We start from the raw sequence: 27,672 nt of genomic DNA on the forward strand, positions 1-27,672 counted from the left end.
GTTTTTCAGATTTTTGGAAGTTGAACTGCCAGATTAAATAGTTAATAGCTTATGTCCTCTGGAGCTGTTAATTTCCCAATGAAAAAGTTATTCACTATAATTTTGCATTAAAAAAAATACTTTAATATACGGGCAATGAATACACTGGTTATTATGAAGGTTTATTTACTTACTTAAATTAAAAGGGTATTCCTAGAGGTGTTAACACTTTTGGTGGTATCTTTCTATTGACATTGTCAATTTACACAAGGTCATGCTTTTCTCGCACTACTTTTGACATATTTATATTAATCTGTTGAAAGTGTTATGATAAATTCTGAAAACTCCTAGACTCAAGGTGATTTTCTTTTTACTGTTATTGACTTTTGTGCTTTTTGATGAGACAAGCCCTTTCTATCTGATTTTCATAGTATGTTGCTGTACTGCACTATTACACTACTGTTCCAGTTCTAGTCTGTAATTCATTTTTTCTCTTAATTTGTTAACATCATAAAACAGGCCATGTTTTTTCAATTGTTTGATATATGGGTGTAGCTAGCTGATGAGGAGTGTGGAAACCTATAGGTGCTCACAATCTTATCATTTTATCTTTGGTGGATAAATATGGAAAATACACTTTAATTGCTGTTACTGCTTTTAAACACCACAATTGTTCATGTGTTAATACAAAATGAAATGTATCAGAAGGGCACTTTCAGTAGATAACATTGATCTTTATATCTTATTATACCATTATGATTTAATCGATCTTACAAGTGTTAATAAACTTTTTATACTTTGTGTCTAATACTGTTTTATGTAATTTCACATGTTTCATTCTGAAAAATAAAATAATTACAAAAAAACATTGATCTTTCTATGGAAAACCGAAATGAGGGAAATATCAGTTCTAGAGAGAACTATCACAAGGTGATCATCGTAACCGTTACTTATCATTCTATGTTTTCCAAATATGTAACATGTTATAATGCTAGCAGAGTAATATTTATAAAGAATCATAAAGTTCATACTGCATGTTTAAACCACAGATAGATCTGGTTGAGCAAAAGATATCAGATTGTTAGTAAGACAAAAGTTATCATTCCAACATTAGATTACTATATATAGCTAGTACCAAAATAATATTATTTGACAAATTCTCAAATATTCTAGATAATCAAAGTGCTTGTAAGCACTGAAAGGTACAGATTTCTTTCTTTTTCTTTTTGAAGTAAAATTAAGTATTGCATTGTATGTAAAGAATTCGTTGTAGTTGATTTAACTACAATTCTGGACAAAGGAAGATAACTCCATTTTCAAAGATGACTTTAACAATGACATCATTGATATTTTCAGAACAGATACTAGCAAAAGTTATGTAATTTTCCTGACAAATATAACATCATTTTGTGACTTGAATATCTCAGTATATCTTTCATTGATTTTCTGGATAGTATGTATAGAATGTTATGATCAATGCACTATATTATGTGTATCTCAAAAGTATTGAAAATCTTTGGAAGATTTAGATATCAAGTAAGTACCATAGGGTTAGTATTACATTTCATGCAATCTTTACCCAAAAATAAACAAGATGCAGTATGATTGCCATTCTAACCAATCAGTCCTTTTGCCATATACAGTTTGTTTACACTGGGTGGTTTTGTACTGCGATTGCTTTTCTACTGTTTGCAAACCCATAGTAAGCTAAGCAAGACAAACCGACAAATAGATTTCATATTTTAATACATAAGTCAGATTTCTAATCACTTCTGAAGAAATATTCCGAATTCTAACAAATAATAAATTTTAAATTAATGTCGTTCTATAAAGTTCTATTCTGAAGATTCTGTAGAATTGGCAGGTTCAAAGGTGTAATGTACCATCTGTACATTAGCATCTGTGTTATAACCATGGCGATACTGTTTAGGCATCTGAAAGTGAAATGTCAAAATGCATTTACTTTAAAATAGAACAATGACTTGACTGGGATGTTATAAATGTATTTTCGTTATGTTTTACAAAAATAACAATTTTCTCCTTAATTATCTTCTTTTAATTGCTTTACGTTGTACAGCAGAAATGGAATATGTATTCATTAACAAAGATATAATTCCACCTGAACTCAAAATAACAGAAATGTTTTGAGCCTCATATTTCTGCCTGTCTCTTAGCTTTGTACAACTGAATTTCACATTGCCAGAAAATGTACTTTGATTACATATTAAATATAGAAATATAATATATATAAGACTGCAAGACATGGTTGCAACAATCTCAGAATAAATGTGAGTCAACATCACCATAATAACATAATATGTGACTTGTTAACAAATATAAATATTGAGCCTTGTTTTATAATATTTGAAAATAATTAATATTCCACTTTGAAGTTTGAACATAACAAGATTGCACGAGTTGATGTGGTAAGAAAGCTCCAACTCATAATTCAAAACTTTAGGAAGCAGGACCAAGGCTTCTGACAAATCAGTACAGTTCTCACACAAAACAACTCATCACTTTCAAGCTACTGATCAAATATGAAATAATTCTGTTCAGTAGTACCAAAGAAAAGTTTAACAATTCAAATGCAAAAATCTAGTCTGATTTATTCTTAAACAATTATGACAAACAGCTGCATCGAACACCCTTGAAATACAAGTATGAAGAACAGACAAAGATTTCACATGTTTTAGAGCACTGTACATATGGGTAAGATTTTCAATGAAAGGTGGGTTAACAATCCTTAAAATCAATATCAGCCTATGTTTAGTTCCAATAAATTGTATGTTAAAGTTTCGTTAGTAATACAAAAAGTACTAGTACATAAAGTTTCGTTAGTAATACAAAAAGTACTAGTACATAAAGTTTCGTTAGTAATACAAAAAGTACTAGTACATAAAGTTTCGTTAGTAATACAAAAAGTACTAGTACATAAAGTTTTTATGAATAATATTGTGTCTACACATGGTACAGTTATGCCATGGTAATTATCTTCTATTAAAATCATTAGTTTATCTACAAAATTATATACTTACCAAAGGTTTGAAGCGATAAATTGGAACTGTACAAATAATTGTAAAAACACCCAAAACAGTAGCAAGAATAAGGAACTGCTTCCATCTGTAAAATAAATAAAACAATACTGACAAGCACATGTAAAAATACAATCATACATTTACAGTCATGTAGATTAGTACAAAAATTTTCCTCAAAATTTAAAAGGATACTACCATGATTTCTAGAAAATTGATGAATTATTTCATCAAGTGCATTGTTGCATTGTGTGTACAGTGTAACATAAACATGATAAAATAGCCAACAATCTTAGACTTGCAATGGAAATTTTAAAGGATACTACCATGATTTCTAGAAAATTAATTATTTTATCAAGTACATTTTTGTGTTATTAAACAGCCTACAGTGGTGGATCAAGAGGGGTGTAGAGGGAATGCACACCTCCACCCCTTTCCCCCTTTGCCTGCATTTTTTTTTTTTGTAAAATGATTAACCATACTAGACTTCGTAAACTTTGCCATTTCCAATGTATTTAATTTTTATGCAGCAATACTTTACTTACAAAGATATTTTTCGTTTGTATTTACTGTAATAATATAATTGATTATGTCAAAGTCATCTGATTCACTACGGTGGAGATGACCAGTGCGTTGAAAAAATGTCACTCAGTCATTTCAAATTACAATAGTGCATTGCTTAGCCTGAGGATGACAGGCATGACACCTTCAAAACGACAAAGAATTGAGCAAGAATGTAATGACTTGTATTTCATCAAATAGAAAGTTATACTCTAATACACTCTCAGAAAAAAAATAAGTTCCACCGCAATATTATTTACCTACAAAAGCATGTTTAAGGTGGCTCGGGACTATTCGACTGCGCATAAATTCACGCATGAATTACAAAAGTATTTGTCGTAATTTTTTTTAATATTTTGATTGATTAGAAATATTAAATCATTGTAGTTACTAGAACACACCCGTATATCGCGGGTCCATGACTGAATTAAAGTATATAACTATGCGCAAGCCTTATTTTATTATTAGTATTGTCATCTGATAAAGTCATGCTGATTATAAGATACACAGTTTTCTCTGCTTTCAAATCTTTCTGTTTTGAACCCGTCGAACTGGAACTTATCAATTATTGATAATATTAATTATTTGGAAAACAAAAGGTCCTGGAATGGAGTATTTTTTAATCAACAGCATTGTATATTAGTTATAAATATTGAATTCTTTGCCTCGCTGTTTTACGTCATGCCCGCTAACAAATTGAAAACTGTACCTATACGCCTTACTTTAGTCCAGATTTTTAGTATTTGTATTGTTATCTTAGAAAGTCTAACTGATTAAAATACTACAATAGGTAACAATTTGACAATTAAGTAGTGTCAACCCTGTGATTATGACCCGTGTAATACTATATAGCATATTAATTCTGAATACACCGTTTGGTAGTGCGCCTGTCAGATGCGGAATGTACAGATAAGGTAATCGGTAACAGGTGAATATACTATTGGTATCGGTATCGGACTCGACCCGGAACTTCTTAATTATTGGCAATATTAATTACGTGGAAAACAAAAGGGCCTGGAGTGGTGTAATTTTTAATCTACACCTTTGTACTATATTAGTTATATATAAAGTTGAATTTTTTGATTCGTCGTTTTAACGTGATGACGGCTGACAAATTGGACCTTGTAATTTTAGTATTATAGATGTGACTAATAGAATATTTTCGTTATTATCGGTATTTTTTAAAGGGTCAAAATGACATTTCACCCATTTTTACCATTTTCCCGCCAAAATTTGGGTTGTAAGGCAAAATATTTATTTTTCCTTATCGGTGACCTATGTTTTTTATTGGCTCTTTCTTTGAAGCTGTATTCCAGCTTTTCATATTACAGATTTGGAACAATTGTCATAGAACGTTTTTTTGATATTCTGAAAAAAAATATGTCAACACCTCTATTTCCCCTATCATTTCATTGAAAAATGGTCCCTTTTACATACCTGTTTAAAAGTAAAATTTTGAGCTTAAATGGTCCGTGACCCCCTATTTTTTTTCGACCAATTTGATTCATTTTCTTTAAAGAATAAAATAACCAAAAATACGGCACTTCTGATAGAAACTTCGAATACGCCCGAGCCACCTTAACCCCATAAGCCCTAGCCTATTAATAACATAGCTGAATAATGACCCCAAGTCAGTAAGCTCTAGATAGATTCAAGGTCTAAAGTACAGACTATTTGATAAAGAATTAAGTTAATCTGGCCTACATTAGCTGCTTAGACATTGATATGATTATGAAAATATGATAGAGATATCATGTTTCTCATAGTCACATTTTTTAGCTTTTTGAAAATTTGTTATCAAATTGATCAGATATATAGTTGGAAAAGATGCCATCAAAAGTGAAAAAAACCTGTAAACAGTACAAGACCATTTTATATATATGAATCAATATGGATTTTTTAATTGTAAATTTAAAAATTTTAGTAGAGGTTTAGTAAAAATAACTCGGTTATTGGTACAAAATACAAAAAAATCATACATTTTCCCGTACTTTTTTGTGAAGTTAAATTATTTTGGATTTAACTCAAAATTTGCACACAAACATAATTTTTTTTTTTTCTTTTTGAAAAAGACTCTATGGAGCATCAATTTTGTAAAGGAATAAGATTTTCTTGTTATTTCTTATTAGTAAAAAAATCAAAAATATATTTTCAGTAATGGTTTCCCGTACTTTTTATTTACATTATTTATTGCCAAAAATAGAATAGATCACTATCAGTATTGTAAAAAAAATTCCAACATTGTTAAACTTGAACATATTGTTGCTTGTCATTGGAATAAAAATTGATTTATGTAGAAACATTAAATGTTTTTTGTATTTCAAACAAGGCCACCCCTTCCTGAAAAAACTGCTGATTTTCCAATGCATGTTATTGTGGACGTAAAGATGTTACGGCCGCAAAAAAACTGGACACGAAATTTTTTTTTTATATTATTTTTTTTTAACTAACATATCAGCCCTATCAATTAATGCATAGTTTGAATGATTCTTGTTATTTTGATTTTGAGCAGCAGACATCCTTAAAAGAACATGATGAATAAAAATTGGGCGTAATATTTTTAGAGGCAGGGGTTTGCATGTAAATCCCATATCTGACTGGAATGTCTGTTTCGCAGAACTGATATATTGAATACTTTTGAATAACTCTGACTGCAGCTTGCCTGCTAGGTGTGGCTTTTAAGTCTCTATTTGTTGACCGTCATTCATAAATTTGTTGTCATTTCAGACTCATTTGTAGCCTTTGGTTGGTTTGGAACCCCTTACTTCCCTAGTTGGGTGAAACATTTCAACCATACATTTGGATAAAAATTGCTTGTTTCTTTCTTAAATCGTGTCAGTCATATTGTAAATTCCATTGAATAGCCCAGTGTATATCTTGCTTACAACAAGAAATCTTTGAGGTTATGCTTACTAAACATACAAGTTTACAACAAACAAGATTTTTCCATGTCCATTTGTACTGACAAGTCCCACATACATAGCTTTGATTCCATCCAATCATTTTATAAAAGACAATTAATGGGGAGAATACAGCATCAAAAATACCCAACTCTTACACTAACTATAAAATATACATGCCCCACGTCAGGAACTGTTTAAAAAAGTGCATTTAACATTTATTCTATGTTTTTTTACCCAAAATAATTTCGCCCTGCTCCACTCGGCAAATTTATACTTCATCCCCCCTTTTCAAATTCCTAAATCCACCCCTGACCTACTATCATGACTTGCAATGAAAATTATATCAAATGTCGTACATTAGTCCTACTTTCATGCCTTTTGATAGATTTATATACTGTAAAGATATATTTCAAGGTTTCAGTGCTTGGTAATTACCACAAAATAAGGTATAATAAGGGAGATTTTTTCCCCACCTTTCATTAATTGATCAAATTTACAATTATAAACATATCAAAGGACCCATCAGAGGAATTACTTATACAAGGTATTTTTACCACACATATTTTCTACAAAATTTTCAAATCATAAATTATAAATGAATGGAAAAACTTTTTAGCAATTGGTCATTATTATTGTTTCATGTTTTATTCAGTGTGCTTATATATAGCAGGTACTGAAACCAAATTTGGTCAGGTGGTCAAATAAATTACAGGTAAATTTTAAACTGAGTGGTTTCTGTCTCTGTACCCCTCCATCCCTTTAAAATATAATCAATTTAATTAATTCTGGAGAGGCCATTATTTTCTTACATAGGTGGATATCCTGGTTGTTTAGCAAATGCAGGATCTAATCTATCTTCTGTCAGGGCATCAAATTCAGGATGCATCTGTAAAAATAATAACAGGATTAACAAACAAATAAAGTTTTAATATTCATACATATTTTTGCGAATACTGCATGTTGTGTTTACAAATATTTTATTACTTATGTTCATATAACATAAAGAAGATAAAAAAATCATGTCTCTTTTTTTTTCAAAAATAACTGCAATGATAATTATTTGAGACCTTCGAGGAATCACATTAAATATTTACCAATTTTATGCAAACAGTATTAACTAATCTACAAGTGATCTAAGATGAAGCTGATTTCCAGAAGAAATTGTCAAAATTTAAACACTTTTTGTACATAGTAACTTTTCTCTTTGACTGTCTTGTAAATTTTATCATTTAGTTAAACTACTGTGTTTTACATGTTTTCCTTAGATTATCTTTACCAACAGTATGAACAAAAGGGGTCACGTGGTATTCATCAATCAGACTGGATTGAGGAAAATTGTATTTTTGTGAATTTGCCTAGGTCTACATACAAGCAATCCATAGAAGTCAATGTGTACTTACAGGCTCTCCATAATTTCTCTTTAAATGTGGCATATCATAATGTTCCCATGGATTCCTAGAGTGTGCACCAATAGCTGGTAAATCAGGATAGTCTCCAAATCCTGTCCCATCATTGGCCATTGGTTTGTAGTCCTCTGGGATCATCCCATAATTTTTAGCTTTTGCAGCCCTTTCTTCTTCATTCTTAGGCAGTGCTGCAGGAGCCCAGTCTTTATTCCAATTTCCTTGAATAATAAGAAAACATCATGTTATGTACTTTGGTTACTAATAATGAGTGCTGAAAACTGAAACTGGGCTTAAAAATAAATTTATTCACAATTTTTTGACCTTTTGGAAATTAAGGGAGATACAGAGTCTTCATGTGCGTTAATAATGTCTGCATGGTTTCCAGAAAACTGGCAATAATATTTTTAATTCATATTTAATGTATTTCAGTGCATTCCTGTGTGTCCACGCACCTAAGACTTATGACTTCACTTCATTCAACTGATAAAACCAATAATTGGATAATATTGTGTGAATACATTCATTACATACTTTTATTTCATAAACTTATCAGTTTGTCGGGTTTCATCCTCTAGATTTTGTGTAATGTGTGTCCAAAATTAGGGAAACCCTTGTTTTGAGAGTTACTCAAATGTCCGGTGATTTCGCGCATGCCTTCCAAAAAAAGCTTATTTTAAACAAAGGAAAGATTTTATACTACGAAATATAGCTGAGTTTAAACCAAATACACTGCCAAAAATGCAGAGCAAAAATCTTTTCAATCTGACATAAGTTTGACTTAAATAAAACAAATTTTATCTGATGATGTATTTTTTTTCAATGGAAATTGGCTAAATATGGCAAATCACGGGATTGCAGTTATCAAGTAACTCTTGAACTTATAAATTATTCTTTTTTATCCCTTTGGGAGGCTAAAACAATAACAACAACGATTTTGATTGTGATACTGTGTTGAAATGACAAAATCAGTTAATGTGCGATATCACGGGCTGTGCGGACACCGGGGACTCCACTGTAGTTAAAAAAATAGAAATTAAATGTAAATGCACATTTAAAGAATAAAATTGTACTAAACTTGAATAAATACATGTTAAAAAAACTTGACTGTGAAAGTTATTTAATAAAATTCGAAACAAAAAAAAACGTTAATAAAAAAAAATTTAATGACTAAAATGTGGTATACACAATTTTAAAGTAATACATAAAATTACATATGTCTAAAACTAGATGCATTCGATAATCATATATCCATTTAGAACTCCGGATTTATCATATGCTACTTCTAGTTTCACCTGAAATATTTTAGGTCTTCATATATTTGTCATACATGTATATAGGTTAAAATGAAAATTAAGTATTATGTATGAATAATGAATACATTTATTTGATTTAATTTGTTACAGTGGAGTACCCAGTGTCTGCACGGCCGGTGATACTGTGCATTAGCTGGTTTCGATGTCAGTAATCTCTGACTACAATGCGGGTACGTGCAGACTCTGCCTTTTTCTTTAAGATTTACGTTTTTATTTCTCGTGCTCCGTTTTTGCTGATTTTTATTTTCCGTTCTTTGTTTTTAAAGATTTTTTTATCATGCTACATTATAGCGATTTTTAATTTTTTAATTCAGGTGAACATTTCAGAGTCCCCCCCCCCTTTTTACCACATATCATATCAGAAGTGTCATTAAATTTCTATAAACTGTGTAACCAGCTGATAACTAGTACCTAATTGGCTGGCTTTAGAGCCATTATTACCATTTTATAATACATGAGGGAAAAAAATGAAAAAAATTGTAGCCCCGAAAAAATGTGTCTCCAACTTCTGAATCAGGTTTTGGGTCTTACGGTACATTTCTATTCAAAATTATGTTTATGTTAGTATGAAATAGCCAGATGGTACCTCCATTTAGACATGGTGATGTGGTTAATGGGCGACTTCTTATAACTGGGCTTAAAATACAGCTGCTTGCCCTTCGAAGTCCTCGAAAGGAAGCCATGTTTAATGTTTACTAAAGGGAAGCAACCTCATTTAAACAAGAGGCTGTTGGGGCTTGTAACGTTTCCGGATAAAAGTGGTCGGCTGTCTCCGAACTTTCCCGAAGATCTGTTTGATTTCCGAGTTTATGAGATTCGTTCCTTGCTTAGAGCAGGGATTTTCTATACTAAGTATAGAAATTCCCTGCTTGGAGGTTGTTTACTCTTGAAGTGACAACGGAGAAGTGAATGCATTTGTTTACTTCTGTCGAATTCCGTGACCTACAGCATTAACTTTTTTTTTGTCATTTTGATAAAACTCCGTATGATATGAATAAAATTTTTACTCAGCAAATATAGAAACAGTATATCTAACATATATCATTCAAGTTTCTATTGCAAATCTGGCTTCAACAAACTAGAGGCTCTAAAGAGCCGTGTCGCTTACCTTGGTCTATATGTGCATATTAAAAAAAGGATACAGATGGATTCATGACAAAATTGGGTTTTGCTGATGGTGATGTGTTTATAGATCTTACTTTACTGAACATTCTTGGTACTTTTTCTTTATCTATAATAACTTGGCCCTTTAGATACAGAGGAAAATATTTTGTAAAAATTTACCAAAATTTACCAAATTAGTGAAAATTGTTAAAAATTGACTAAAATGGGCAATAACTCCTTAAGGGGTCAACTGACCATTTTGGTCATGTTGACTTATTTTTAGATCTTACTTTGCTGACCATTATTGCTGTTTACAGTTTATCTCTATCAATAATAGTATTCAAGATAATAACCAAAAATGGCAAAATTTCCAATTGGGGAGCAGCAACCCAACAACCAGTTGTCCAATTCATCTGAAAATTTCAGGGCAGATAGATATTGACATGATAAACAATTTAACCTCTTTTTGTCAGATTTGCTCTTAATGCTTTGGTTTCAGAGTTATTAGCCAAAATCTACATTTTACCCCTATGTTCTATTTTAGCTATGGCAGTCATCTTGATTGGTTGGCTGTGTCACCGCACATATTTTTTTAAAACAAGCTACCCTAATAATGATAGTGGCTAAGTTTATTTAAATTTGCCCCAAAAGTTTCAGAGGAGAAGATTTTTGTAAAAGATTACAAAAATTTATGAAAAATTGGTAAAATATGACTATAAAGGGCAATAACTCCTGAAGAGGTCAACTTACCATTTTGTAGACCTTACTTTGCTGAATATTAATGCTGTTTACAGTTTATCTCTATCTATAATAATATTCAAGATAATAACCAAAAACAGCGAAATCTCTTTAAAAAATACCAATTGGGGGCAGCAACCCAACAACCAGTTCTCCAATTCATCTGAAAATTTCAGGGCAGATAGATATTGACTTGATCAACAATTCAACCTCAGATTTGCTCTAAATGCTTTGGTTTCAGAGTTATAAGCCTAAATCTACATTTTACCCCCTATGTCTATTTTTAGCCATGGCGGCCATCTTGGTTGGTTGGCCGAGTCACCGCACTTATTTTTTTTAACAAGATACCCTAATTATTATTGTGGCTAAGTTTGGTTAAATTTGAACCAATAGTTGTAGAGGAGAAGATTTTTGTAAAAGATTACAAAAATTTACGAAAAATTGGTAAAAAATGACTATAAAGGGCAATAACTCCTCAAGGGGTCAACTGACCATTTTGGTCATGTTGACTTATTTATAGATCTTACTTTGCTGAACATTATTGCTGTTTACAGTAAATCTTTATCTATAATAATATTCAAGATAATAACAAAAAACGGCAAAATTTCCTTTGGGCCAGGTGAGCTAAAAAAAAAAGGCAGGATGACAATTTATGTAAAAATAGTCCAAATAAACTAATAAAAAAAGACAGGACCGAATTAATTAAGTGAAAAATAAGAAGGCAGGACATAGATTACAATTTAAAAAAAATGTAAGGGTTCCGCGGAACCATAGACAATCATAGACATCTATTAATTTTGTATTATATGTCTCTGGCGCCAGGAACCCAGTGTCTCGCCTACTTTATGAAGCTAATAAATGTTTTGAATTTTGAATTGCAGATTTGGGAAAAAAATTGGTTGCTTATATAGGGAATCATTGAAGCGTGACTGAAGCGGGCCCCCTCTTAGGTCAGTCAGTGGGCCCCCACTTATGAAAATTTCTGGATCCGCCACTGGTAATGTTTACTGGAAGAAATGTACATAATGAAGTAAAAATTAAATATGGAAAAAGAGGAAATATATTCCTGGCAGAAAAAAAATTAAGTCCATTTATAAAAAAAATACGGAAAACAGGATTGTTTTAAACAATATTTTGCATTTTTTTGTTGTTACTATCTTGAATATTACATTGTTAAGCAAAGTAAGATCTAAGTTATTGACCTTAAAAGTAATTTTTTCACATTTTTTCATACATTTTTGTAATCTTTTACAAAAATCTTAATCTCTGAAACTTCTAGACCAATTTGAAAGCAAACTTGACCTTGTTCATCCTTGGGGTATATAGGGTAAAATATGTATCAGATGATCCTTAATATCTACAATCAACATTGTCTCCAGTGAAAAAATAGAACATAGGGGTTTACTACAGATGACTATTGGGAAAGTGTAATAAAAAACTATTTCAAATGGTCACAACTTGAAAACTAATTAAAAAGATGATAAGGGGTCTTCAGTTACTATATTGTAAAACTTCAATGGGATGACTTGGTTTTTTTTCCAGGGTTGCATTTTTTTCAGGGGGATGCTAATAATTTTCCTCGATATGTTTCTTTTCCAAAATTACTCTGTTACTTTTTCAATAAACCATTATAATATCTTTTCTTTCTGCAACTTATATTGGATAAATGCTCCTAAACCCAGCTGGCGAGTAAGGGTCAGTGGTATCCCTGCCAAAGTTTCTTTTCAAACGATTGCCATTAAGATATATAAAGCATTTTCTGCAGTCCCTGGTGAAATAAATTTTGGAGCAGAGGAAAGAAATTTGTTTATCTTCTGTTAATTATCTTGAATATCATTATATATTTAATATCTACTGTAAACAGCAAAAGTATCAAACAAAGAAAGATCTACAAATAAGTGAACATGACCAATCGTCTAATATCCATTAAAGTTATTTTCTGCAATTTATTGGTAATTTTTGTGAATCTTTTCAAAGACCTTCTGCCTTTAATTTAACTACTAGGCCAAATTAAACCAAACTTGGCCTAATCATTATAAGAGTATCTATAAGATTTAATTACCTTATTTTACATGATTTCCAAAACCACAGTAGATACAGGTGAGCAACACAGGTTCTTGAGAGCTTCTTGTTTCAGTTTGTTCTTATAAAGAGCTGTAAAATCACTGTCCCATGTGTGTGCATTGTCCAAAAAAGGTTACAGTTAATTAGTGGTTCAGTCATTAGTTGCTGTCTGTCATGTAAGTTTTTTTCTATTATTGTTTTAGAAATCAGGCTGTTGGTTTTATTAAAGAACTGTTTTTCTTGAGGGTTGTCTAATTGACAATCATACCAAATTCTAATTTTTTTATTTTATAGCCAACTATATAGCAATAATTTTATTCATTTTTTAACACAATGACCTGCAGTTTTAGGCATTTTCTTTTCTTTGGTCTTTTATTCTTATTTTTTTTTTAACATTACAGCCAACTATAGAGTAATGCTTATGTTCATTATTGAAAGAATGACCTACAGTTATGACATTTTCTTTTCTTTTGTCTTTGATAGTTTTTGCATTGGCAATCATGCCACATCTTCTTATTTTTATATTTGTGTGATCAAAAGTATTCAATAGAATATGTTGTACAGCATGACATAATATTTTGATATGAAAATGTTGGGGAGGGAAAATATGTAACAAATGAATTATCTGTGAACAAAGATTTCTGTCCGAGACATATGAATAAAATAGTAAATAAATAAAATAAAAATAAAAGTGAAAGGGACCTTACTTTAACAAAAAACCAATGACACTTAAAAAATTTGAAGTAAATTTGAGTTAAAGGAAATGTGAAAATTGCCTTAATGCTGGTGGTAGTTTCAACACCATCATAGACTTTAGATATCATATGGGATATACTGTGGAAAAAAATACTTGCTCTAGAAGCTTGTATGTATTTCAATGAATATTTCTTCATAAAAATTTAGTTCATCATCTAATGGTACCTGTTTATTATAACAAAAAACAAATAAAACAAATAAGATAATATTTTTTTTTTTATCTTTTTATTAAATAAATATTCAATTATATAAATATTAATTATAGAACTACAATAGTATGAGCCATACAAACCTCTACTGATTTGATTTCTTATTTCTAATTGTAATAATCTGTTATCACAGAGATATGTCTCGCCGTTTTGTAATTTTGATTATGCAAATAGCAATACTTTAACATCTTACACAAGTTATGAAAATATTCAATGTCAATGAACCATGACTGAGTTACATGGCTAAACAATCTCCATGCAAATGAGATGTGCCAATGCTTATACAACTGCATACCAAATACCATCATGACTATTGACTTATCATAAGTTGTTCCCAAATCTAAATACAAACATTAACTAGTAAACTATAGAAAAGTTTCAAAGTCAATAAGAGGGGGTGGGGCTATATAATCTCCATGGAAACGATACTTGCAAATGCCAACAAATTTGCATACCAAATATCATTGACTTAACATTAGCAGTTCTCTTAAACTGATCTAATCACAAACTAATACATGTAAACTAAGATAAGTTTCAAAGTCATAAGACTGTGACTGAGGGGTGAGGCCAAATATTCTCCATGGAAATGAGATGTCAATGCTTATACAACTGAATACCAATTAACATTGGCCTACCACTTATGGTTCCCCTTGAGTTGACCTAATCACAAACTAATACATGATAACTCAGAAAAAATTTCAAAGTCAATAGACCATGACTAAGGGGGCAGAGCCAAATTATCTCCATGGAAATGAGGTATGTGGATGCTTACACAACTGCATAAATATCATTGACCTACCACTTGTGGTTCACCATAAACTGACCTAATCACAAACTAATAAATGTAAAATAAGCAAAAGTTTTCGAAGTCAATAGACCATGACTGAGAGGTCAGGGCCATATAATCTCCATGGAAAGCAGATGTGCCAATGCTTATACAACTGCATACCAAATATGATTGACCTACCACTTGTGGTTCACCATAAACTAGACCTAATCACAAACTCATACATTGTTGACCCCGCTGTCGCCGCTGCCTGAAACAGCATACCTATGTCTCGCTTTTTGACTGTCAAGGCGAGACAAAAACTATAGTTCCATTGATATAAAATAATATAAAAATAAAATCCGATTTGAAGATAATTTAAGAGAAACTTGTTAATTTGTCTGAGAAATACATTTTTACATCATTCATATGTCAATAAATAACATGCACTTAAAAAACTTGCAACTTTACAAGAAAAACTATTGACTAATAAAATCAGAACAAAACAAACAGTTATTTGAGATTCAGTTGTATGTTGAATAAATGTTTCTTTGAAAGCATGGCATACAGTACATAAGCTGTTTATAAATGTGTAAATATTATCAAAATACTATAACAGTAAATTGTGCATAACAAAATAGGACGGACTACCTTTTCCTTCTGAAAATTTCTCATAGATCTGATATATAATATCTAAAGTCTTTGACATATATACCCCATTTCCATTCTTAATTTAATTTGACCAAAAAATTTGAGTTTACTTGACATAAACATGATAAATACCTACATACCCTCAAAGTTAAGTTATTGAATAGAAAACTAAAATGTGGCTACCTGCCACATAATCACAAATCTTAAATTGTCAAATCAAAATGGGTTAAATTGTCAACATATTTATGGAACTTTTAAATCATTTTGCCAATTAGTCATAGTCAATTCAAGATGGAAGTTCAACCAATACTTACAATTATTAGGTATTGAAATCAAAGGTGCTAAAGTGAGCCAGTTAGCTTTAATGTGGGGACCAAGTTCCCTATTACAGTAGAAAATTCAATAAAAAAATTTAAAAAAAAAATCGGGAAAATTTCCTGAATTTTTCATTGTACTAATGAACTCAAAATCGTTCAATTTTTTTTGTCACGTTTTTTAATTTCCGGATCTGCCCAGAACACATAACTCTACTTCCTTCTTCCGGTCTTGTTGTCGTGAGACTTTGATTAGTCTAGTAAATATAGGAACTCAAGAAACACAATACCAATATTTCATTTTTAATCATTCTTTGTCTTTGGTATGAATAAACGTTAGGCCTACCTGATGCATTGCGTTTCTTTGTTAACATTGAACATGACGTCATAACTTAAATAACGTCACAAGTAAAATCCCTAACAACAGAACCAAAATCGGAAACATGACGGTATTTCCGTATCTTTTTTTTTAACAAATATTTAAATTACAAAAAAAATAATTTAAACAAACTTCGTCCCCATTCACAATCACAGGTAATGCCTGTCTCATATTATAATATTTAAGTTCTGCATAAGCTATTTTGGTTTCAACACTCGAAACTTTAAAACAACTACTAAGATAAAATTGGCAAGTAGCCTTGCAAGTAAAAAAGGTTAACAGTTGTATGGTTTCAGTTGCAAGATATGATACAGATATGTACTTATAAATGCTTCACAACCTTTTAAAATAACATTCATTCTTCCATTTAAAAAATGTAATACATACAACCCAGACAGATATAATAACAAAGTTTTTGTTGTAAAATTTTATCAACCTATCCATTGTAAAACAATATTAAATGCTCTTCACATAACAATAATATCAATTTAATTTGATTCTCCATCAAGTATTGATACATCACTTAATAATTTCTATATCATACATGTACATGATGTATAATAATTCTTTCAGATATACATATACATTAATACTTAATGCGTAATTGTTTACAGTATTTGAATTAGAAGTAGTTTTGGCACAATCAGATTATCTTCTCTTGTCAAATTCCTTTCTGATCCAGTCTGAATCTTGGTAGAACCTAGGATCACCTAATTTTAATGCAGTTCTTTTATAAAAATAGTAATATAAAACAGCACCTGCAATGAAAAGAAAAAACATCAAAGAATTAATAAAATTACTACCAAAAGCAAAATTCTATGATATACATGTTTTATTCAGTTGATACAATCATGAAATGGTTACTATGGGTTCAGTATTTTTTGAAGAGACAGTGAGCAATAGTTTTTGTGGGTTTGACTTTTGAATTGAAGAACCAATTCTCTATCATTTTGTATGATGAATTCGTCAAACCCATGATTTCTAAGTATTGAAATACAATTATTACGACCTCAAGACCTAGAGTAGTTTCCAATGTAATTATGTTAAAGGCCAGTATTTAAATCAATTTGTGAACATCAAATTTGTGAATTAAAAATGACAGAACTTTTTTTCATCTGATTATAAACCAAAGACTCATACATACAACAACATATAAACACTTTGATAACAAATAAGTATGTTTTAATTGGTGAAAACTGATATAATAAGAGCTAAAAGGTAAGTTATTGATAGAAATTAAATTCCATATGAGGTCAAAATTTTAAGGTGCATTTTGTTCTTATATAAGATTAGTAGCTAGTCATATGATAGATGTGCCTTACTTGTCCTCTATCAACACATTGTATTTACCTGTTCTTTGAATAACAAATAATGGTATAAATCCACTCGTTTCCCATATGTACTTGTTAGGTTCATCCCATCTTAAAGTCTGAAAATGAAAAAAAAACCAACATTATACTATTAAGACAACTGTCAATATCTACCAAATTTATAAAAAACAAAAGGCTGTCACAGGACAGCAAACCGGATTTATTAACATTTATTTGTGTCCTGGAAATATCACAAGAACCATTACGGATGAATGGTAAAAGTGAAAATGGTCATTATTGAACTTGACCTCTATTTTGTCATCAGTAACAACATATAAAAATTTTAAAAGCTTTGGTTGATTAGTTCATGAGAAAATGCACGGACACGACTGGAAACACTATTTTTCAATCTTTCAAGAACCATAACTCCTAACGGTAAAAGTCAAAATCGTCATTATTGAACTTGACCTCTATTTTGTCATCAGTAACAACATATTAAAATTAGTGAAGCCTTTGGTAGAACAGTTCATGTGTAAATGCACGGACACGACTGGAAACTTCATTTTTCAATCTTTCAAGAACCATAACTCCTGAACGGTAAAAGTCAAAATCGCCATTATTGAACTTGACCTCCAATTTGACATCAGTAACAACATATTAAAATTTGGGAAGCTTTGGTAGAACAGTTCATGCGTAAATGCACGGACACGACTGGAAACTCCATTTTTCAATCTTTCAAGAACCATAACTCCTGAACGGTAAAAGTCAAAATCGCCATTATTGAACTTGACCTTCATTTAGTTGTCAGTAACAACATATTAAAATTTTAAAAGCTTTGGTTGAACGGTTCATGAGTTTATGCATGGACAACATTTGATTGTCGCCCGCCTGCCCACCGTACAAAGGCGTACATCCCCAATTCAATAACCGACATTTTTGTCACAAAAATCTGGTTAAAAATTCCCAACTGTATCTTGTATATCTTTTTAAAGTCTGTGGTTTAAAATCTCTCCATTTCTATTAAATAAGAAATAAATGCAATTATAATTGAAAAATCTGCAAATTTTTCTTTCAAAATAAAATCTGAAATATTTTTTTTGTTTCTTATTTTTTATTTCCAGTTTTGTTTAATTTTGATTTAAAACATTTGGAACATATTCTATAATCAAAGTATTCTTCATAGCGTACCATTTCCCAGACATGGAGTCCAACATTCAATCCAAAGTAGGCAAATGTCACCATAATTCCTACTTTGAATTTATTTATGAGTATGTTTACTAATCCTGCTTGGAAGATGTATGTGTTGAAAAACAACAGAAAAACTACTATCACAGCAAATATAATACAAACATCCTGTATTCTGAAAAATAAAATAAAACTACTAAGACTCTAAATTCAATATTTTCTTAAACATGTTTGACATCTTTTATACTTATACATTTGTCTTTTTATTTATCTCTGTAAACATATGATTTTAAATACAACTGTGTACTTTTGGAATGTTTCATTACTGATGACTACAATTTATTTGTACCTTTATGATCAAAGGGTCAACATGTATGTCAATTCAACAAATTCACCCAAAACAGAAGAATGTGTCTGAATGGACAGACAGGACAAACGGGACATAAAAGAAAATGACCCCTCTCCCAATTTTTGTTGTTGAAAAAACAGCAATTCTGAGAGGGATTTTGAGCCTTACTTTATCTGACCTGTGTACATGTTGTATAATTCTTGACTAACATTATAATAGACAATTATGGCCTGTTAAAAAGGTGAATATATATATCCAAAATTGTCAACTCGAAAGGTTATTTCAATGAGGGCACAGCCCGAAGTGAAATATCTTTTAAGGGTTGACAATTTTGGATATTCATCGATTCTAAGGGGCCACAATTGTTGTATTATCCCGAACTAGCAGTGGAAAGGCCTTTCAACAAGCTGACGTTTGAAAATATATTTGTGTTCTAGAATTTATACAACAAATGTAGAATCTTTTTGTAAATATTGATGGTCCTAAAAAGGCGATCGTTAGGTGCTGGCAATCTATTCATGTCCAATGCTTTATTTCCTCGTCTGTCTGTGGGATTCCAGTGTAACGTGAACTCTGCCATTTTGTTTATTTACGTCTGTGTAATCATTTTCATGGGAGATAATTCAAGTACAAATCAAGAAACTCAAAAGGTGATTAAATAGTCCTTCTTGCGATTGAATGAAAAATAACTGAATTATTCCATGTCACATGATAATGTTTCACCCAATACTATAGAATTGTTTAAAATATATGTAAGGTATAATAATGTAATATATAATCAAGATATTTGAAAATGAAAATTTTATAGAGGAGGCATGAGAAAATAGCATTATCATAAATACTAATAATTTTTATCTTTTATCAATGCAACATGTTTGTATTGTTTTCTGTCTAATGTTTTGTTATTTATATGTTTGTTTGTTTGTTTATTTAGTTACCACCCTATTGTTTGGATATAAGAATAATAAAAATCTTGTTCTTATAATTCTTATAATATGAATATTATATGAATATAAATCAATACAGAAAAATGAATATTCTTGAAACATATTGATTTTCAAAAATTTCTAAAATACTCCCTCTCTGCAATTTCTCTCTAATAATCCTGTTTCCTTTCATAAACTTACACAAACAAAACTAGCAAGATGACATTCTCAAATCTCAGCATTTCTATAAATGAGTTCATAACAATATCTATAAGCAACAAGAAATACTGCAGATACAGTATAGGGCGATATCTTTCAACCTGCATGGTGATTGGTTGGCTTTTCCTCTCTCAAAATGAATAGGTTATAGTCTTGACCAGTTCATTGTTATATATGCTTCTTGAGTTCTTTCCTGCAAAAAATAATGTATGTAAATCAAAATAATTTAGAGCAATGATTTAGAGGAACTGATTAACATATCAAGCAATACATGTACATTTGTAGGACGTAGGTAGACTAGCAAACAACAAGTTGAACAGTGAGCTAAGAGCATGATACCACACTATATTTATTGGTAAAAAGGATGTTAATGAGTGATGATTTTGTAAATGAAACACACAGTAAAGCATGCTGACATGTGGTTTGATTTCATAGTGTCTTGGTTTGTTATGCCATTGAAAAATGCAATGCAATTACTCCTCATAAAATTTGAAAAATAAATTCCTCACAAAAATTTATCGTTTTCCAGTATTTCACACGAATTTGATCATGATAAGCTGTAAATGTAAAAAAAGTATCATTGATGTTGTGATCCAGTCAATTGTTAAGCTAGTTTTCTGACTATAGTACTAGTATACAAAGGGCTGCTGGATCATCAAAAATATTTTGAGGCTCACGGTACAGTAGCATCATATCAGCCTAGGGAGAAAACTTTCCTTGTGAGCCCAAGTTAATATGAGTGGGTCGTCTTTGCCCGGAATAGTGTACCTTACATTATCCATGAACTAGTGTATTGCCTATTGAATTCTAGTAAAATCGGCACTTGGTTAAATCGGCACCTGGTCAATTCGGCACCCAGTATAGTCAAATTGGCACCTGGTTAAATTGGCATTGATATAGTCAATTCGGAACCTTAGATTTGTTTAATATATATTTTTAACAGTATTTTAAGCAAAAACAGTAAAAATAAGGAATGGGTTGTCCAGAAATTTTACAGTATTTACCCAAGAAGAGGTAGATAAGGTAGGGGTTGGCCAGAAATATTAACCTAATTTTATCATGTTTATTCACATTTTTAAGGGTTGAATTTTATTCATGTTATTTCTATATATTAGTGAATGCCTAATTGACTTTAAATAGGTGCCGATTTAACCAGGTGCCGATTTGACCTGGTGCCGATTTTGACTTGTACCCTTGCCTATTGGGGGGTCAACTTAATATCACCTAGTCCGGAATCGTAATTCTCATGCTCTGCAAATTGTCAAAAAGACCTACATGTAAGACTAAGAGCTACACTAGTCTGCACTACAGGTAAATGTAAAATGCACTCCATCTAACAGTTTTAATGTAGTAATAAATAACTTGCAATGAATAAATACTCTACTACAACGTAACATATACATCAAAGGCAAAACATTATAAAACTTTAAAAAGTGAAATATTACAATTTATATGAGCGCAAAGTTACATATCCGCAAATACTCAAAAATAATATCTACAAAATGCAAGTATATCATATTAAACATGTTAAATAAAATAAATAAATTCATTAATAATAAATGGAAGAAACCAAACAATTTGGAATCACACTTAAAAATCTAACAAGAATCACACCCATGACCTTTCGCAATGTAGCAATCAGTCGTAAGTAGTAGACCACAAACCAACACTGAAAGTACCTTTCAGCTTCCAAATCTGTTTGTTGTTGATCATATTTTTTTAATTATTTTTTTTCTAATTCAAATTTCTAGCAGAAGACTGCAGTGTCGGTACTACTACTAGCAATTTGTCTTTCTTTTTTTAATGAACATGAATTATATGTGTCTGTTAAAGAGATACAACTACAGTGTACAAATATGTGAGATATGCTGTGTTAAAATTACATTTTAGCTCACAAATGGAACATGTTCTTGTTCGTCCATTTTTGTTTACAGTGACTACGTAGTATCGCATAACTTCGCAAAGTCTCGTTTCTTTCATTTGCTTCTTTTCCCATTACTTACCATTTAAAAATATAAAGAATAGTATTTTCACATCATTTTAATCTGTTGGAATTCATGTTAAACATGGGTAACAATATAAACCTTACAAAATCAAGGAAAATGTGCAGGTAAAAAATGTCACATGATTCATACAACGAGATCCAAGATGGAAGACACTACGCGGGAAGAAAAGAAATGTCAAACCAAAACACGATTTCTTTAAATTTGTAACTTAGATAGAGCTTTGTAAGAATTTAATGACACAATTTGAAAAACTATAGATTTGATACATGTAAACGTCGTGAAATTATGTGGAAATCAAAGGCACTTAGACATGAACCTCTGGTTTTTCTTTATCTTTCTGACTTTGTTTTTGTTTATTTATTGTAATAAATTTATATACAAACTTTTTATTGAAGGAATCTGTATCATTCATGTCTCCAAATGACCCCTTTCCTGCTTCCCCCATGGTAGATACTTTAAAGGTCGTAGTCGCACCGTTGTGCACCCATATCGGTAGTTCTCTTCTATATAGATATCTTCATATTTCCGCACTCAGTCACAACTTTGACTATTACGTGCTGTATCACCACCAAACACCACCACACACCGCCGAACACCACCGAAAATCCCAAAAGTTTATTATTTTGTCTTTTAACGTTATAAATGTGACTTTATTATAACTTTCAAGTTATTAATTCAGCAAATCAGAAGATTAAGAGTCCAAATATCTATAGAAAACAGAAAGGGAGAGTCTATAACACCCCACTTTTTGAACTCCGCAGACCCCTATGGACACCTCAAATATTTGTTTTTCCATTTTTTTCTTCGTCTATCTCTTCTATAAAATAGTTGTACCAACAATAAGAGTATATGTACCGGTATTACATTTATGATCTAACCGAGAACAGAGATCGAAGATACTTCAACTGATTACTAATTACGAACATGATGAATATATTTGAATTTTATTATTTTAACAGTCAGGGGACTTACTTAAACAAGTGATTTTCTAAATCACTGATTCAAGTAACATTATTTCCATAAAGGTTGGAAGTTAGAGTTGTCTTTCTTTAATAATCACCTATTTAAGTAGTACAAATAAATCACTAGAAGAAGTGATTTAATATTAGTGTAGCTTTAAATATAGAATACTAATGATCCAGGGACTAATTATGTTTCTAAACTTATCAGAACCAACATCTGTGTTGTCTAGGATGACCAGGTCATTTCAGGTGATGACCTTGTACTGAATCTAGGATAATGACATAAAAATCACTTGTTTAAGTATCAGACCTTAATTTCCTTCCCAAAAATCACTTCTTTAAGTATCATTCTTTTAATAACCCCCACTAATTTCAACACCCCCGAACAGTGAAATTTTTATCGCGAACAGTAGAATTTTATTACATAATCTGAAAGATGAAACCTTGAACTTCACAGGAAAAATACTCCCACTGCTGTGAAAAATCTTTGAAGAAAGTATCAGTTCATTATGTAAAGCCATTATTATAGCATTTTTTCAACTAAAATAGAATTTTCAGGTAAATGATAGCATCAAAGGCATAAAACTTGCTACTTAAAAGAAGCAAAAAGTTCATATTTTTTAATTTTACTAATTAAAAGATGTTATTTAAACCTATGTGTTTAAAATTTTGAAAAAACTACAAAATCCCAATTTGTGACAAAACCTCGAATTTGCTACTCAAATAAGTGATTTAAAAATCACTTATTTCAGTAAGTCCCCTGACTGTTTAATAACACACACAATGTTATGTGGAAAGTTATGAATCTGGAGATGTTTTTTTTCTTCTCATATTGGTAATCGATTTTAACATAAAATAATGCCAATAAAATTCTAAAAATTGTTTAATTATACGTAATTTAATTTGTTTTATTGTATAGTATCACAGTTTTTCTTAGTGGTTGGTGGTTTTTGGAGTGTTTGGCGGCGTTCAGTGGTGTGCGGTGGTGTTCGGTGGTGTAACATTTTTATTTAAATCAACGAATCCTGAAGTGGATTGTTCTTTTTAATCTATGAATTTATTTGTATTGCATGTACTGAACATAGATTAATTGTAGAAGATCTACTTGCTTGCAACAAACCTATCACTGATATGAGTTCCCTTGCCTGTCTATCATACCCTCTTTTCCCAGTGGCATTTTTATACCCCCGCTTTGAAAAAAGGGGGGTATACTGTTTTACCTCTGTCTGTCCTTCCGTCAGTCCGTCTGTCCCATGAATATTTTTCGTCGCATTTTTCTCAGGAACTACAATATAAGGATTTCTGAAATTTTGTTTCAAGGTTTATATAAGTATGCTATACCGTGTGATGCATTTTCAGATTCATCACTCAACAACTTCCTGTTTACCGAACACTTGTACTATTTTACACATGATAACCAAGTCGAAAATTTTCGTCACATTTTTCTCAGGAACTACAATACAAGGATTTCTGAAATTTGGTTTCAGGATTTATACAAGTCAGCTATACCGTGTGATGCGTTTTCAGATTCATCACTCGACAACTTCCTGTTTACCGAACACATGTATTATTTTACACATGATAACCAAGTTGAAAATTTCCGTCACATTTTTCTCAGGAACTACAATACAAGGATTTCTGAAAATTTGTTTCAAGGTTTATATAAGTATGCTATACCGTGTGATGCGTTTTCAGATTCATCACTCAACAACTTCCTGTTTACCGAACACTTGTACCATTTTACACATGATAACCAAGTTGAAAATTTCCGTCACATTTTTCTCAGGAACTACAATACAAGGATTTCTGAAATTTGGTTCACGATTTATACAATTCAGCTATACCGTTTGATGCGTTTTCAGATTCATCACTCAACAACTTCCTGTTTACCGAACACTTGCATATTTTTACACTATTAAAATTATCCACTTGCGGTGGGGGTATCATCAGTGAGCAGTAGCTCACAGTTTCACTTGTTATTTTTATTATTTCCTATTTGCAAAACCAAAATACTGCATATCTTTGTTCATTAACCATATAGAGTGTTGTAAGAAAATAATCTAAAATCCCTAAAATTTATTGAGCAAAATTGTTTACACATGTACCATACTTTATCATGTTTTTAATAGTTGCCAGCCTTTAGTGATGAGAAATTAATTGTGTTATTTTTATCTTGCAGTTCAGTTTTTGCAAGAAAAAGAAGTGAAAATGAGTGAATTCAAGCTTCATCACCACGTCAGTGAGCTGATGAACCTTTTAGGGTGAGAAAACAAATATTATTACACTTATATAGATCATTTGTGAAGTAGAGATCATTGAAACAGCAACCTTACAATACAACAAATCTCGATAAATTTGTTTGTTCTTATCTTATAGTCATGAGAGTTTCATATATATGGAACTGAAGAGACATATATAATTTATTGTAGAGCAAAATTTGACGCACATTTATTGATAGATATAGGAAGATGTGGTGTGAGTGCCAATGAGACAACTCTCCATACAAATAACAATTTAAAAAGTAAACCATTATAGGTTAAAGTACGGCCTTCAACACGGAGCCTTAGCTCACACCGAACAACAAGCTATAAAGTACATTTGAGTTGAAATTAGAAAGAAATGCTTTACAGTAGGTTCTATTGTTATTTTAAAAGAATGTTTTACCATTTTGTGAATTCTTATATATATAAGATGTTTATATTAATTCATCATGGTCATGCTGTTCATTTTGTATATTTCTGTGTTTTTACCATGTTTACACTTTGATGATTATGATGACTGATAAAAAGTGAATGGCACGTTTACCATGGGGTGCAATAAATTCCTTGGTCATATTGGTTAGAAGAAAGAAAGATACATAGCATGTAACAACATGACTGATAACAACAAATAATAGTTTAAATTATTCTACACTTGTCTGATGCATACTCTCCTTGTTAAAACCTGTTTTTAAATAGTACAAAAATACTGGATAACCATCCTCATGATCCTGACTAGATAATACTACCACACATGCATTCGTTTAAATGTTTTTCAGTGAATATAAAGACTCAGATAGAAATTTATTGTTTGTTGAATTTACCAATATTTTCACAGATTAAATTATGAATTTATCGTAATATTTTGATTTCAGGGTTCGGTCTACTGATACAGTTGGAGCAGAAGTTTATACTGAAATGTTACAGAAGAATACAACACCTTATATTACCACACAGGTGATACAAACAATTAATTGATATTGAGATGTTCATGTTTTAGTAATAGAATTAAGTCATTACTTTTGATACACATATAGAGTATTTTTAAAACATTTTTCTACTTTCAAGTATGTCAGAAGAAATTGATAAGAATCCAATTGTGTTAAAAATATTTAGGGCATAGACAAAAATGTCTCTATGATAATACATGTAGCCACAATATTATTCAGTGAACTGTGCTTGAGATTACCATAGTTCCAGTAAAATCAATTAAGAGAAAATATGTGTCTATATAGTATATATATCAAAAGGAAAGGTCTTTTCTATTGACAAATTCCCCATTAAAGCTAGGTGGCATTGACAAATTACCAAGTGTTTATCTGTATCTAGCTATGACTTAATTTGCCCTCACTTAGCAGAATTGTTCTTGAAATACTATGTTTATTTTATTTTTTCCAGGTTTCTGCTCATCAGGCAAAGAGAAAAATAGCTGAATCATCAACAACTCCCATTGAATTTCTAGCAAAGTATGATGAACTCAAAGGCAAAAAGTAGGTTTAATTGATTTTTTTGATCAAGGCTTATTACAGTTTTTTAGGCCAGCCATTTCTTAACTCCACACAACATAAATGGGTTTAAATAAATATATTGTAATCAGTAAAGATCCTCATCGTTTCAATCTACAATATGATTACCGGTATATTCTTATTTGCTATGACAATATTTTTCTCATTACTTGAATGTGTTGTTTTTTTTGCCTTCCCTAAACAGCTTGACTTACATACATATCATAGATGAAGTGGAGGCATATTGTTAAGATCACTTATTTTATTGTCAAAAGACTTTAAATCTTTATTTAATGAGAAATTTAAAGATTTTGATTTTTAAGGGGAATAACTCAGATAATTTATTATTTATATTTTTAATGGGAGATAACTCAGATGATTTAATAAGAACAATTTTTCTGTCAACTTAATTATTTAGTTTGTTATTTTGAAAGGGAACAAGAAAAGTGATTCCATTTTCTTTTTATTTCTTAAAAGTTTTTTTTTTTAATGAGAGCTGTCGTGTATTTAATTACAAGTCTATTATTTAAATTTCTTTCTAGTCACATGATAATGTTATCTTACTATTTTGAAAACAAGCTGATCAGCACACAAATTTTTATTGTATTTTAAGAAATAATCAATATAAAACACTGATAAGAAAGGCATAAAAATGTAACGATTTTGGGTTTATATCTGTTTTTGTATAAGACAGATAAATTTTGCCCAAAATCATTTTTGTCGAGCCTGCAACTTTTGTTGCAGAAAGCTCGACATAGGGATATTGATCCGGCG

General features: G+C 30.8%; 3 protein-coding genes across 6 annotated transcripts in view; 1 reads left to right on the plus strand and 2 right to left on the minus strand.

The window, feature by feature from the left end:
- Window positions 1-1,708: 1,708 nt before the first annotated feature.
- LOC139490499 (NADH dehydrogenase [ubiquinone] 1 beta subcomplex subunit 8, mitochondrial-like) lies at window positions 1,709-9,941 on the minus strand. Its single transcript, XM_071277276.1, has 5 exons — window positions 9,784-9,941; window positions 7,879-8,102; window positions 7,288-7,364; window positions 3,018-3,102; window positions 1,709-1,913 (listed from the first exon to the last, which is right to left on the minus strand). Exons 1-5 carry the CDS (start codon window positions 9,878-9,880, stop codon window positions 1,815-1,817), a joined length of 582 nt encoding a protein of 193 aa, XP_071133377.1. The 5' UTR covers window positions 9,881-9,941; the 3' UTR covers window positions 1,709-1,814.
- Window positions 9,942-16,348: 6,407 nt separating this feature from the next.
- LOC139490500 (transmembrane protein 138-like) lies at window positions 16,349-22,301 on the minus strand. 3 transcript variants are annotated; one of them, XM_071277278.1, is made up of 5 exons: window positions 22,171-22,301; window positions 20,150-20,360; window positions 18,677-18,848; window positions 17,529-17,607; window positions 16,349-16,936 (listed from the first exon to the last, which is right to left on the minus strand). In XM_071277278.1, exons 2-5 carry the CDS (start codon window positions 20,272-20,274, stop codon window positions 16,827-16,829), a joined length of 486 nt encoding a protein of 161 aa, XP_071133379.1. In that variant the 5' UTR covers window positions 20,275-20,360; window positions 22,171-22,301; the 3' UTR covers window positions 16,349-16,826. The 3 variants fall into 3 exon arrangements, with proteins under 3 accessions (XP_071133379.1, XP_071133378.1, XP_071133380.1); XM_071277277.1 differs by lacking the exon at window positions 22,171-22,301 and adding an exon at window positions 22,051-22,166; XM_071277279.1 differs by lacking the exon at window positions 22,171-22,301 and adding an exon at window positions 21,847-21,865.
- LOC139490498 (gamma-tubulin complex component 2-like) overlaps window positions 22,296-27,672 on the plus strand; it is a 39,089-nt gene continuing 33,712 nt past the window's right edge. The window contains exons 1-4 of one of the 2 annotated variants that reach the window (XM_071277273.1): window positions 22,296-22,395; window positions 25,315-25,396; window positions 26,269-26,350; window positions 26,792-26,883. In XM_071277273.1, the coding sequence (XP_071133374.1) occupies window positions 25,344-25,396; window positions 26,269-26,350; window positions 26,792-26,883 (227 nt within the window). In that variant the 5' untranslated portion in view covers window positions 22,296-22,395; window positions 25,315-25,343. The remainder of the gene's footprint in view (window positions 22,396-25,314; window positions 25,397-26,268; window positions 26,351-26,791; window positions 26,884-27,672) is intronic. The other variant, XM_071277274.1, reaches the window with a different exon arrangement.

This window comes from Mytilus edulis, chromosome 10 (assembly GCF_963676685.1).
Source record: "Mytilus edulis chromosome 10, xbMytEdul2.2, whole genome shotgun sequence".
NCBI classification, from domain to species: Eukaryota; Metazoa; Mollusca; class Bivalvia; order Mytilida; family Mytilidae; genus Mytilus; species Mytilus edulis.